The sequence below is a fragment of the Sardina pilchardus genome, chromosome 13 (assembly GCF_963854185.1).
Source record: "Sardina pilchardus chromosome 13, fSarPil1.1, whole genome shotgun sequence".
Taxonomy (NCBI): domain Eukaryota; kingdom Metazoa; phylum Chordata; class Actinopteri; order Clupeiformes; family Clupeidae; genus Sardina; species Sardina pilchardus.
The window spans coordinates 31,158,081-31,170,580 of record NC_085006.1 but is presented as its reverse complement, the minus strand read 5'-3'; the positions used below and the strand labels follow the sequence as shown (position 1 = coordinate 31,170,580).

Below are 12,500 nucleotides of genomic sequence, written 5' to 3'. Positions count from 1 at the left end.
TTTTAAAGCAATTCTCACAACAATTCTAGGATTTTTTTTAAAGGAAGGCAGAGTGCAACAAGATTAAGTGCATCAGAGAGAGCTGTTTTTAAATAGCCAAGTGTCAGTTATAGTCAGGTGGTAAGCCAAGGATCGACTAGTACTACTGCCACGAAAGGAGATGTTCTCTGAAGAACTGGGTCTTCAGAAATGTTTTGAAGAAGAGGGATGTGTCTGCTCTAGTAGGAACTGGTAGTGCGTTCCACCAACGAGGAACAACAGATTTTAAAAGTTTGGTCTGAGTGTACTGGTGGCAGAGCAAGACGTTGCTCGTTTGAGGAGCACAACAGTAGGGTGGTAGTAGCATATGCCTGTATGAGGGCATTCAGAGATTACTTTGTAGGCAAGCTGACACAGAGCTTGATGCATACCCGTAATTTCCTGACTATTAGCCGCGGCTTATACATTGATTTTGCAAAATTTCTTCAGCTATGAGGTTAATACAGGGGGGGCAGTTAATATGGTGTTAATATGGTTTTGTTTCTTTTAACTTGCATAAAACACTGTCCTGCGGCTTATATGCGGGAGATTACTGTCAGAACACACATGTGTGTGGGATTGCTAGAGCAGGCAGGGGTGAAGAGCCTGTTCATTTTAATGTTGTGTTATCACCCCACTTTGCATTCGTTTCCCTAATCCAGCCTGTGAGTGATGTTTAGTTAATACAGGCCTTCACACACAATGGCTGTTCTTCTTATCACAGTTAGCGTGTGTGTGTGCGTGTGCGTGTGCGTGTGCGTGTGCGTGTGCGTTTGCGTGTGTGTGTGCGTGTGTCTGTGCGTGTGTGTATGTCCTTTTACCTGGTCATATTATAAAGCTCTGACAGGCTTGTCCGATAATAATCAAGGTGTGACTAAGCCGCCCTGCCCAGCCAGTAAGCTTAACACAATGATTTGCATCATCATGCTTTGTTATTGCTTTGCTGGGATATGGTTTGACAGTGTTTTTAGTTTTGTGTGTGTGTGTGTGTGTGTGTGTGTGTGTGTGTGTGTGTAGGGGAGGGCCTGATGTGCATCATCATGCTTTGTTATTGTTTTGCTGGGATATGGTTTGACAGTGTTTTTAGTTCCAGTTGTTCACACCATCCACCGTGATTGGTGGGGGAGGTTGGCCAGTCTCTTGCCTCTTGAGCTCTGCCGGATGCTCACATGTCAACTACTCTGCCATAGGACGGCCGGTGGTTGAAAGCGTTGCAGATTTAAAGCAGAACTATGCAAGATTTTTTAGCTTAATCTGCCTTAACCAAGCAGCTTCGGAGTCATTGGAACGGTTATTTGACTTGTTGATGGGGTTGAATGACGGCTGTCTTCCCCCTAGCGCCTCTAAGCCAAAGCTGTAGGGGAAGCTCAAGAATTGGGACTGCCGCGAGTCTCCATTTTTACTCCATAGTTTCATCACCTTAAACTCCAGCACCTCAGCTGCCAGATTGTCTCTCTTTTTCGGCCACCGCTTTTCAGTTGCTGTTGGACATTCCCCCTCTCAGTGACCAGTTCCTCAGGGTCCACTTGGTAAACGAGAACTTCTCATACAAGCCAAAGTGAAACGAGTTCTCCCATGTATACATTGATAATGCAAAGCAGCAATAGTTTGGCTGATAACAGTTGGCTAACCTCAGCTGGTATGTTGAATAAATTAGATACAGTATACATGCCTTCATGGTATCTTGAATAAATTAGATACAGTATGCCTTCATGGTATGTGGATGGCTGAAAGTAACATAGACCTCACTTGAGTCGCAGATTGAGTAACAATGAGGTACAATGTTTGACACCATCTCTCTATGCGTTACCGTATCTAAAGTTTGAATGTGTAGAGTTGTGTATCTGTGGTTCTTGCTGATGGTTCTCTGTCCATCTTCCTAGCAACTGCAACAATTTCATTCACAAAAAAACAATCAATTATTGTTAACTGATTATGCCTAAATGTCCCTGAATATGCGTGAATGTGTTGTTGCGTTCTCTAGTAACTAACTCTGTTACATTGCTTTGCAACAGCACATGTGTGTGTAGGACTGCTGCTTCCTCAAAGCATTCAGAAGTGTGTGTGTGTGTGTGTGTGTGTGTGTGTGTGTGTTTGTGATTGTGTCACAGCTGTCAGAAATGTGTGTTTGACTCTGCGGCGTTCGTATGTGTGTATACAGTATGCGCCACAGCAGTCAGTCAGTGTGTCATTCTCCACTCCAACTGACTGTGTGACCTTTCTCCATTCCTTTAGCGTGCGTGTGTGTGTGTGAGAGAGAGTACATGCCATATAGCTGACTATGTGACACCTCCCCATCCCCTTGCTCCAGCACATGTGCATTACATGTATGTTTATGTGTGTGTGTGTCTGTCTTACAGCTGCTAGAAGTGTTTGATTGTGTGTGTGTGTGTGTATGTATGCCACTATACTGATGGTGTGTCCCCCCTCCCTCCTCTCCATCTTTGTGTGTGTGTGTATGTATATATATATATGTGTGTGTGTGTGTGTGTGTGTGTGTGTGTGTGTGTGTATACAGTACCACCTGTGCTGACTGTGTCCTCCCCTCTCTCCCTCAGCACATATGTGTGTGTGTGTGTGTGTGTGTGTATGTATACATATGTGTGTGTGTGTGTGTGTGTGTATGTATACACAGGGTCCCCGCGGGTCCTTAAAAAGTCTTAAAAAGTCTTATTTATTTTTTTGGATTTTCAAGGTCGTAAAATGTCTTGAATTCTAGAATTTCCGATGAGGAGGTCTTAAATTTCATGTCGTGCCGAGTCCGTTTCGTCAGCTTTGCGAATGTAGACACGCTCAAATATTGTGGGTGTTACAATATAACAACACAGTAAAAAGTAGCGTGTGCGTTCCTACAGACGGAGATAGTGTTTCAGAGTGGCAGACGCGAGCCAAGATTTTTAAGAATGCGACTGAAAAATATTCGAGGTTGCAATGGTGCACCTGGCGCTTTTCGGGTGAGAGCATACATTTCTTTCGCCTGTTTTCATTGTAGATTATGCGTGCAACTTTACCAAACAATATAGAAGTAAACCTCCTTGGCTTGGCCCTCTCTCTTTCTCTCTCGTGCGTGCTCAATGGACACCCACCCCTCGACATACACATTTAATCCAAATAAAACATTCACAATTGTGAAAAAAGCAATGACGACTAGCTAAAATATTATGAAATCCGGTTAGCATCATAGCACACTGCACATTTTATTAAAACTCTTGCATTCAAGTTGAGTGATCATCTCATCACCAATGTTTTCCAACTCCAAGACTAAAAGGACCTGTCCCAAGGAGAAAAAGTATTAGCCTACCTTGAAACTTAAACACATGTGGGGGAAACTGAACAGTCCAACCAGTAGAGTATGATAAACTAGCCAACTATGCTACTTTGTTTACAATATTTTGAGGCATCAATCAGACAGCTGAATTAAAGAGGTAGGCCTAGAGTTGTAATACAAATAGTAGGCTATATAATCTGCAGAAAGTGTGCAGTCATGAATATCAGAAATTTCAGTATATAGAAAGTAAAGGGGAAAAAATGGGGGGGGGGGGGGTTATTTAGTTTGAATGATTATATACAGTGCCTATAGAAAGTTATCATACCCTTTTGAAATAGTTACTTTTTTTTGTCTTACAGCCTGAAATCAAAACCCATTTAAAAAAAAATCTTTTCCAGTTTTATTTACAAATGTAGCTGTACAACATCAAAATAATGAAAAAAAAGTCAACAGTTCTGAAAATTAATAAAAAATTAAAAACTAGAATAACAGGGTTGGAAAAGTCATCATACCCCTGACTTAATACTTTGTAAAGCTTCCTTTTGCTTTCATGACAGCCATCAATCTGTTTGGATATGTCTCTATTATAGCTTTGCACACCTAGATAGGGGAATATTTGCCCAATTTTCCGTGCAGAAATGTTAAAATTTAGTAAAATTCTGTAGGGAATGGCGATGGACTGCTCTCTTCAAGTCAATCCACATATTTTCTATAGTATTTAAGTCAGGGCTCTGACTTTGCCACTCAAGGATATTCACCATCCTATCCTTAAGCCACTGCTTTGTTCTTTTGGCAGTATGTTTAGGATTTTTGTCGTGTTGGAAGGCGAATGACCTCCCCATCCTCAGCTGTTTAGGAGAGGGACGCAGGTTTTCCTCAAGAATTTTGGTGTACTTGGCAGCATCCATTTTCCTTTCTATCCTGACCAATTGCCCAGTCCCCGCTGAAGAGAAACATCCCCAAAACATAATGTTGCCCCCACCATGCTTCAAAGTAGGTATGGTGTGTTTTGGGTGTGTTTGGGTGTGTATACTGTGTTTGGTTAGCGCCTGGAGCTCAGTCCAAAAACTTCAATCTTAGTCTCCAAAAAGTTCGATCTTAGTCTCATCTGATCATATAAGCTTTTTCCACATGGTAGGAGAATATTCCAGATGTGTTTTTGCACTGAACTCCAAGCGCAATGTTTGGCGAAAACCAACACAGTACATCACCCAAAACACACCATACCTAGTGTGAAGCATGGTGGGGGCAACATTATGTTGTGGGGATGTTTCTTTTCAGCGGGAACTGGGCAATTGGTCAGGATAGAAGGGAAAATGGATGCTGCCAAGTACACCCACATTCTTAAGGAAAACCTGCGTCCCTCTCCTAGACAGCTGAGGATGGGGAGGTCATTCGCCTTCCAACACGACAATAATCCTAAACATACTGCCAAAAGAACAAAGCAGTGGCTTAAGGATAGGATGGTGAATATCCTTGAGTGGCAAAGTCAGAGCCCTGACTTAAATACTATAGAAAATATGTGGATTGACTTGAAGAGAGCAGTCCATCGCCATTCCCTACAGAATTTGACTAAATTTTAACATTTCTGTACGGAAAATTGGGCAAATATTCCCCTATCTAGGTGTGCAAAGCTATAATAGAGACATATCCAAACAGATTGATGGCTGTAATGAAAGCAAAAGGAAGCTTTACAAAGTATTAAGTCAGGGGTATGATGACTTTTCCAACCCTGTTATTCTAGTTTTTAATTTTTTATTAATTTTCAGAACTGTTTACTTTTTTTTCATTATTTTGATGTTGTACAGCTAAATTTGTTAATAAAACTGGAAAAGATTTTTTTAAAAATGGGTTTTGATTTCAGGCTGTAAGACAAAGAAAGTAACTATTTCAAAAGGGTATGATGACTTTCTATAGGCACTGTATATAATGTGAATGATTTTTTATCAAATATATTTATAAAAAATCATTCACATTATATGAAAGGAGTGCGATAAAAATGTGACCTTTTGCTGTTAGAAAGCTATGCAATGAAAAATGTGGGTGCACCTAAACTTTGTGCTGGTGCACCTGAAAAAGAAGTTAGGCGCACCAGTGCAACCAACGCAAAAAGTTAGTCGGGAGCCTTGTCCATTTTTTAACTGTGTTTAACTTGTAATTTGCAAATTAATTTGTTTAAACACTGTTTGTACGTTATTTACAGCAGTATTGTTGTAGTATTGAGAAGGCAGTTGCCTGACGTGCACTATTTGCACTGTCACTCAAATACAAATGTGCTTTGGTAAACTTAACAGCCTAGAGCGTACTTTTTATATATATTTTTGCCGTGGTAATGGTCTTAATTTGTATTCTTAGAGGTCTTAAAAAGGTCTTAAAAGTCATTAAATTTGTTGATAAAAAATGTGCAGATACCCTGATACATATGTGTGTGTGTGTGTGTGTGTATACCCCCTGTGCTGACTGTGTCCTCCTCTCTCCCTCAGCACGTGTGCATGGACTGTAAGAAGAACTTCTGCGGCCGCTGCTTTAACCCTCGCATCCTACCGCGCCTGTGCCACACGTGCCAGCGCCTCTGTGCCACCATCTTCCTGCGCCCAGAGCTCATGAAGCTCAAGGTGAACCACCTGCGTGTGTGTGTGTGTGTGTGTGTGTGTGTGTGTGTGTGTGTGTGTGTGTGTGTGTGTGTGTGTGTGTGTGTGTGTGTGTGTGTGTGTGTGTGTGTGTGTGCGTGTGTGCGTGTGTGTGTGTGTGTGTGTGTGTGTGTGTGTGTGTGCGCGCGTGTGTGTGTGTGTGTAAACGTGCAACAGGACTAAAAGTGAACTCTGCGTGCAGGTGAAGGACCTGCGTGACTACCTGCACCTGCACGAGGTGTCCACGCAGACGTGCCGTGAGAAGGAGGAGCTGGTGGAGCTGGTGCTGGGGCTCAGGCCCGCTCAGCCGACGCCCGGAGCGCCGCCGCCGCCGCCGCCGCCGCCGCCGCCACAACAACACACACACACACACGCGCGGGCGCCGCCGAGCGGCAGCCACACACACCACCACACACACCACCACCACACACACCACCACGGACCTCAGCCCAACGGGCAGCCGGCGCCCACCACGACGACGACGGGACGGGTACCCACGGGCGCCACGGTAACCCAGCCGCGGGCGGAACCGCTCAGGCCCCCGACGCCGGGCCAGGACGACTCGCAGGTGAGACGGGCACCTCGGAACTCACCTGAGCACAAGCTGAGCTGCACCACAGTTCACACCCCTCACCTGAGAAGTGTTTGGAATCGGCCTGAGTGGAGAGACAGGAGTGTGTGTGTGTGTGTGTGTGTGTGTGTGTGTTTGAGTGGAGAGACAGGAGTGTGTGTGTGTTTGAGCAGAGAGACAGGAGTGTGTGTGTGTGTGTTTGAGTGGAGAGACAGGAGTGAGTGTGTGTGTGTGTGTGTGTGTGTTTGAGCAGAGAGACAGGAGTGTGTGTGTGTGTGTGTGTGTGTGTATGTCCAGGACGACTCACAGGTGAGACGGGCATCTCTGAACTCACCTGAGCGGCTCCACAGTTCACACCTGCACACCTGACGCTAATGCCGTCCCAAACCCCAGACTGTAAGAAGTGTGTGTGGTCGGCCTCAGACTGCTTGCATAAGTGCTCTACGTGCTTACATAGGAATTGGAAGCAACGTTTATTTGATGAGTTGGACACTTTCCCTTTCAGTTAGCGTTTCTGTCTGTCTGTCTGTCTTCATCTGTGTCCTGTGGTGTGTGTGCGTTGTGTCTGTCTGTCTGTCTTCATCTGTGTCCTGTGGTGTGTGTGCGTTGTGTCTGTCTGTCTATCTTCATCTGTGTCCTGTGGTGTGTGTGCGTTGTGTCTGTCTGTCTGTCTTCATCTGTGTCCTGTGGTGTGTGTGCGTTGTGTCTGTCTGTCCTGTGGTGTGTGTGCGTTGTGTCTGTCTGTCTGTCTTCATCTGTGTCCTGTGGTGTGTGTGCGTTGTGTCTGTCTGTCTGTCTTCATCTGTGTCCAGTGGTGTGTGTGCATTGTGTCTGTCTGTCTGTCTTCATCTGTGTCCTGTGGTGTGTGTGCGTTGTGTCTGGGGAGCTCTGCACACATCTGTAGCACCCCCCCTCTCCGCTGCATACAGTACGTCTGTAGCAGCCCCCCCCCCTCGACTGTAGCACACACACACCCCCTCCACTGCATACATCTATCAGCCCTCCTATTCTTTTCAGCACAGAGCCAAGCAAGCCCCCCCCCCCCCCCCCCTCCACTGCATACATCTATCAGCCCTCCTATTCTTTTCAGCACAGAGCCAAGCAAGCCCCCCCCCCCTCCACTGCATACATCTATCAGCCCTCCTATTCTTTTCAGCACAGAGCCAAGCAAGCCCCCCCCCCCCCCCCCCCCCACTGCATACATCTGTAGAGGTGATCTGCCACCCTGCTGCAACTCGCACAATTCATCTTCATCCACACCCGCCCATTTCACTCTCTTACACACTTACTCACATGTGTGTGTGTGTGTGTGTGTGTGTATGAGAGTGAGAGAGGGGGAGAAAATATGAATGCTTTTTAAATGTAATTTTCAACCCACCCAACACCCTCCCTGTAAGGTGTTTGAGTGGAGAGACAGGAGTGTGTGTGTGTGTGTGTGTGTGTTTGTGTTTGAGTGGAGAGACAGGAGTGTGTTTGTGTGTGTATTTGAGTAAAGAGACAGGAGTGTGTGTGTGTGAGTAAAGTGACAGGAGTGTGTGTGTGTGTGTGTGTGTGAGAGTAAAGACACAGGAGTGTGTGTGTGAGTAAAGAGACAGGTGTGTGTGTTTGAGTAAAGAGACAGGAGTGAGTGTGTGTGTTTGTTTGAGTGTAGAGACAGGAGTGTGTGTGTGTAAAGAGACAGGAGTGTGTGTGTGTAAAGAGACAGGAGTGTGTGTGTGTGTGTGTAAAGAGACAGGAGTGTGTGTGTAAAGAGACAGAAGTGTGTGTGTGTGTAAAGAGACAGGAGTGTGTGTGTGTAAAGAGACAGAAGTGTGTGTGTATGTAAAGAGACAGGAGTGTGTGTTTCTGAGTGTGTTGACCTCTGACCCCCAGAGCTCATCTGTGCCGGCGTCCTCTGGTGCGGAGGAGGAGGCGGAGCTACGGGGAGAGCAGGAGTCGCAGGTACTACTGAGACCACACGGTCGCCACGGCGATCTCCTGCCTCCCCCCCTCACACTCCTCCCCCCTCACACTGTTTCTGTCCCGTGTCACTCTCTTCCTCCTCTCTGTGCTCTCTCTCTCTGTCTCTCCTCCTCCCCCCCTCTGCTATCTCTTTCTCTCTCTCTCTCTCCCTCTCTCTCCCTCTCTCTCTTTCTGTCTCTCCCTCTCTCCCTCCCCCTGCTCTCTCTCTCTCTCCCCCTGCTCTCTCTCTCTCTCTCTGTCCCCTGTATCTCCCCTCTTTGCTCTCTGTCTCATGTCACTCTCTCATACTCGGTCATGTGGCTCTGTTGCACTTCTCGTTCTCTCAGTCTTGCTCATGTAGCTCTCTATCAGTTCATATATATCTCTTTCTCTCTCTACCTCTCTCCCTCCCTCTATCTCTCTCTCTCTCTCTCTGTATGTATGTATGTATGTATGTACGTATGTATGTCTCTCAATTCAATTGTTCGGTTTCAACTGAGCTTTATTAGTGTTGCTGGTGCTGTGCAGCTAGTTGTGCCCAATGTATGTGCTCTGCTCTCCCAATAAGTGTGGGAGCTTTCCAATCATTCAAACTGAGGTCCAATTTGGCTGAATTGATGGAAACGTTGGTTCCTGACTGTGCTGAGTTTACTGCACTCAGTGGGGAAGTGCTCTTTCCTCTTCTACTACTCCCACACTGCACTGCAAACACGGCCTTTCCTCCCTAGGAAGCCAGCTCTGCTTGTGTCCTCAATAGGAAGCCAGCTCTACCTGTGTCCTCAATAGGAAGCCAGCTCTACCTGTGTCCTCAATAGGAAGTCAGCTCTACCTGTGTCCTCAATAGGAAGCCAGCTCTGCCTGTGTCCTCAATAGGAAGCCAGCTCTGCCTGTGTCCTCAATAGGAAGCCAGCTCTGCCTGTGTCCTCAATAGGAAGCCAGCTCTGCCTGTGTAGGCTACTCGATAGGAAGCCAGCTCTGCCTGTGTCCTCAATAGGAAGCCAGCTCTACCTGTGTCCTCAATAGGAAGCCAGCTCTACCTGTGTCCTCAATAGGAAGCCTGCTCTGCCTGTGTCCTCAATAGGAAGCCAGCTCTACCTGTGTAGGCTACTCGATAGGAAGCCAGCTCTGCCTGTGTCCTCAATAGGAAGCCAGCTCTACCTGTGTAGGCTACTCGATAGGAAGCCAGCTCTGCCTGTGTCCTCAATAGGAAGCCAGCTCTGCCTGTGTAGGCTACTCGATAGGAAGCCAGCTCTGCCTGTGTCCTCAATAGGAAGCCAGCTCTACCTGTGTAGGCTACTCGATAGGAAGCCAGCTCTGCCTGTGTCCTCAATAGGAAGCCAGCTCTGCCTGTGTAGGCTACTCGATAGGAAGCCAGCTCTGCCTGTGTCCTCAATAGGAAGCCAGCTCTGCCTGTGTCCTCAATAGGAAGCCAGCTCTACCTGTGTCCTCAATAGGAAGCCAGCTCTGCTTGTGTCCTCAATAGGAAGTCAGCTCTGCCTGTGTCCTCAATAGGAAGCCAGCTCTGCCTGTGTCCTCAATAGGAAGCCAGCTCTGCCTGTGTCCTCAATAGGAAGCCAGCTTTGCCTGTGTCCTCAATAGGAAGCCAGCTCTGCCTGTGTAGGCTACTCGATAGGAAGCCAGCTCTACCTGTGTAGGCTACTCGATAGGAAGCCAGCTCTGCCTGTGTCCTCAATAGGAAGCCAGCTCTACCTGTGTAGGCTACTCGATAGGAAGCCAGCTCTGCCTGTGTCCTCAATAGGAAGCCAGCTCTGCCTGTGTAGGCTACTCGATAGGAAGCCAGCTCTGCCTGTGTCCTCAATAGGAAGTCAGCTCTGCCTGTGTCCTCAATAGGAAGCCAGCTCTGCTTGTGTCCTCAATAGGAAGTCAGCTCTGCCTGTGTCCTCAATAGGAAGCCAGCTCTGCCTGTGTCCTCAATAGGAAGCCAGCTCTGCCTGTGTCCTCAATAGGAAGCCAGCTTTGCCTGTGTCCTCAATAGGAAGCCAGCTCTGCCTGTGTAGGCTACTCGATAGGAAGCCAGCTCTGCCTGTGTCCTCAATAGGAAGCCAGCTCTGCCTGTGTAGGCTACTCGATAGGAAGCCAGCTCTGCCTGTGTCCTCAATAGGAAGCCAGCTCTGCCTGTGTCCTCAATAGGAAGCCAGCTCTGCCTGTGTCCTCAATAGGAAGCCAGCTTTGCCTGTGTCCTCAATAGGAAGCCAGCTCTGCCTGTGTAGGCTACTCGATAGGAAGCCAGCTCTGCCTGTGTCCTCAATAGGAAGCCAGCTCTGCCTGTGTAGGCTACTCGATAGGAAGCCAGCTCTGCCTGTGTCCTCAATAGGAAGCCAGCTCTGCCTGTGTCCTCAATAGGAAGTCAGCTCTGCCTGTGTCCTCAATAGGAAGCCAGCTCTGCCTGTGTCCTCAATAGGAAGCCAGCTCTGCCTGTGTCCTCAATAGGAAGCCAGCTTTGCCTGTGTCCTCAATAGGAAGCCAGCTCTGCCTGTGTCCTCAATAGGAAGCCAGCTCTGCCTGTGTCCTCAATAGGAAGCCAGCTCTGCCTGTGTCCTCAATAGGAAGCCAGCTCTGCCTGTGTCCTCAATAGGAAGGCCCTTCCTCTCTCTCTCTCTCTCCCGCTACTCTGCACTCCCTCAGCCTGTACAGAAGGTACTAAAGCAGTGTTGTATCTGTCTTTCTCTCTTACTTTCTCTCTTTCTCTCTTACCCTGTCACTCTCTCTCTCTGTGGCTTTCTTTCATCTGTCTGTTTCACACACTCTCTCACTCTCTCTCTCTTGCTCTTCGTTGCTCTTTCTCCCTCTCTCTTTTTCTCTTTTCTCTCTTTCTTTCTCTCTCACACTCTTCTCTCACTTCTTTCTTTTGCTCTCTTCTATTACCTCCTTTATTATCTCTCCATCTCTCTCTCTCTCACACACGCACGCACACACACGCACGCACACACACACGTGCACGCACACACACCCACCCACCCACGCACACACACACACACACACACACACACACCCTCCCGCTCTCGTTCTCAATGGACAGAGACCAACACTATTGCCTAACCCAGAGCCTGTCCCTGTTGGCTTACCACTAGTTATAAAGCCATTTCCCACACAGCTGAATAGATAGATAGATAGATAGATACTTTATTGATCCCCAAGGGGAAATTCAATAGCAGTTAATGAAGGCACTAATGATGAAGGCTGCGGGTGCTTTTATTGCTGCGCTATCAGTGTGTTATAAGACAGTGTGTCTCCACAACAGACCCTGCGTGGTGTTTGATGAATGCGGATAACTCCGCAGATACAGTTCATACGGCTGGCATGCTTAATGCAAGTCCGCTGACTACACGCTTATTAAGATGGGGGTGAATAAGATCGAAATCTAAACTGTTTACACAAACTCTGTGGGTTTCCATGATTACAGATCTATTGAGAAGAGCTTTTTTCCCCCACGTGTAGGTGGTGATGTTGTAACATGTTGCTTGGTCATGCCTCGTTGCTTCTGTAGAGGCCAGTGATGTAGAGAGCAGGAATTTACCCTCCAGTGCTGTTGCACAGAGATCGTCCAGAGCCACCTTCACACACAGACAACGAAGACACCCCAAACATAGAATGATAAAGCATAGATTTTAGACCGCAGTTGCACAGTTTCTAAGGATTTGTGTATGAACTCACGACTCTGGATGGATCTTTAAACATGGGAAACAGGAAGTGTCACACTTGTCTGCCAATGGGGACAAAAAAACGTACACTGCAGTTAATGTTTTTGTAACAGCTGCTGAGAGTCATTTTATGTGTTGGTACTTTGTTTTTCCACATATGGAGCATCGCATGGAGCTCCTCTGAGCAGAGAGATGCTTTGCATAAGCGTACGTACGGTGCATTGCTGAGCTGTTTAGCAAACCGTTCAGTAGCCAACTAGATTAATTCAAAAAGTAAATAGTAATACATAAAGTTGAGTTTGTGAAAACAAACTATTAAATGTCCTCCTCCATGACATCCAGCACAGGGCACCTCTGTACCTGTCTGAGCTGTGGCCTGGTAACGGCTGAGCTGTGGCCCAGTAGCGGCT

The 12,500-nt window shown here is 47.0% G+C and overlaps 1 protein-coding gene across 3 annotated transcripts in view; it reads left to right on the top strand.

Moving 5' to 3' along the window:
- The window catches only part of rffl (ring finger and FYVE-like domain containing E3 ubiquitin protein ligase), a 31,627-nt gene that overhangs the window by 10,602 nt on the left and 8,525 nt on the right, over positions 1-12,500 (top strand). For 2 of the 3 annotated variants that reach the window (XM_062553372.1, XM_062553371.1), the window contains 3 exons: positions 5,770-5,901; positions 6,119-6,484; positions 8,360-8,428. In XM_062553372.1, coding sequence (XP_062409356.1) covers positions 5,770-5,901; positions 6,119-6,484; positions 8,360-8,428 — 567 coding nt within the window. The remainder of the gene's footprint in view (positions 1-5,769; positions 5,902-6,118; positions 6,485-8,359; positions 8,429-12,500) is intronic. The other variant, XM_062553373.1, reaches the window with a different exon arrangement.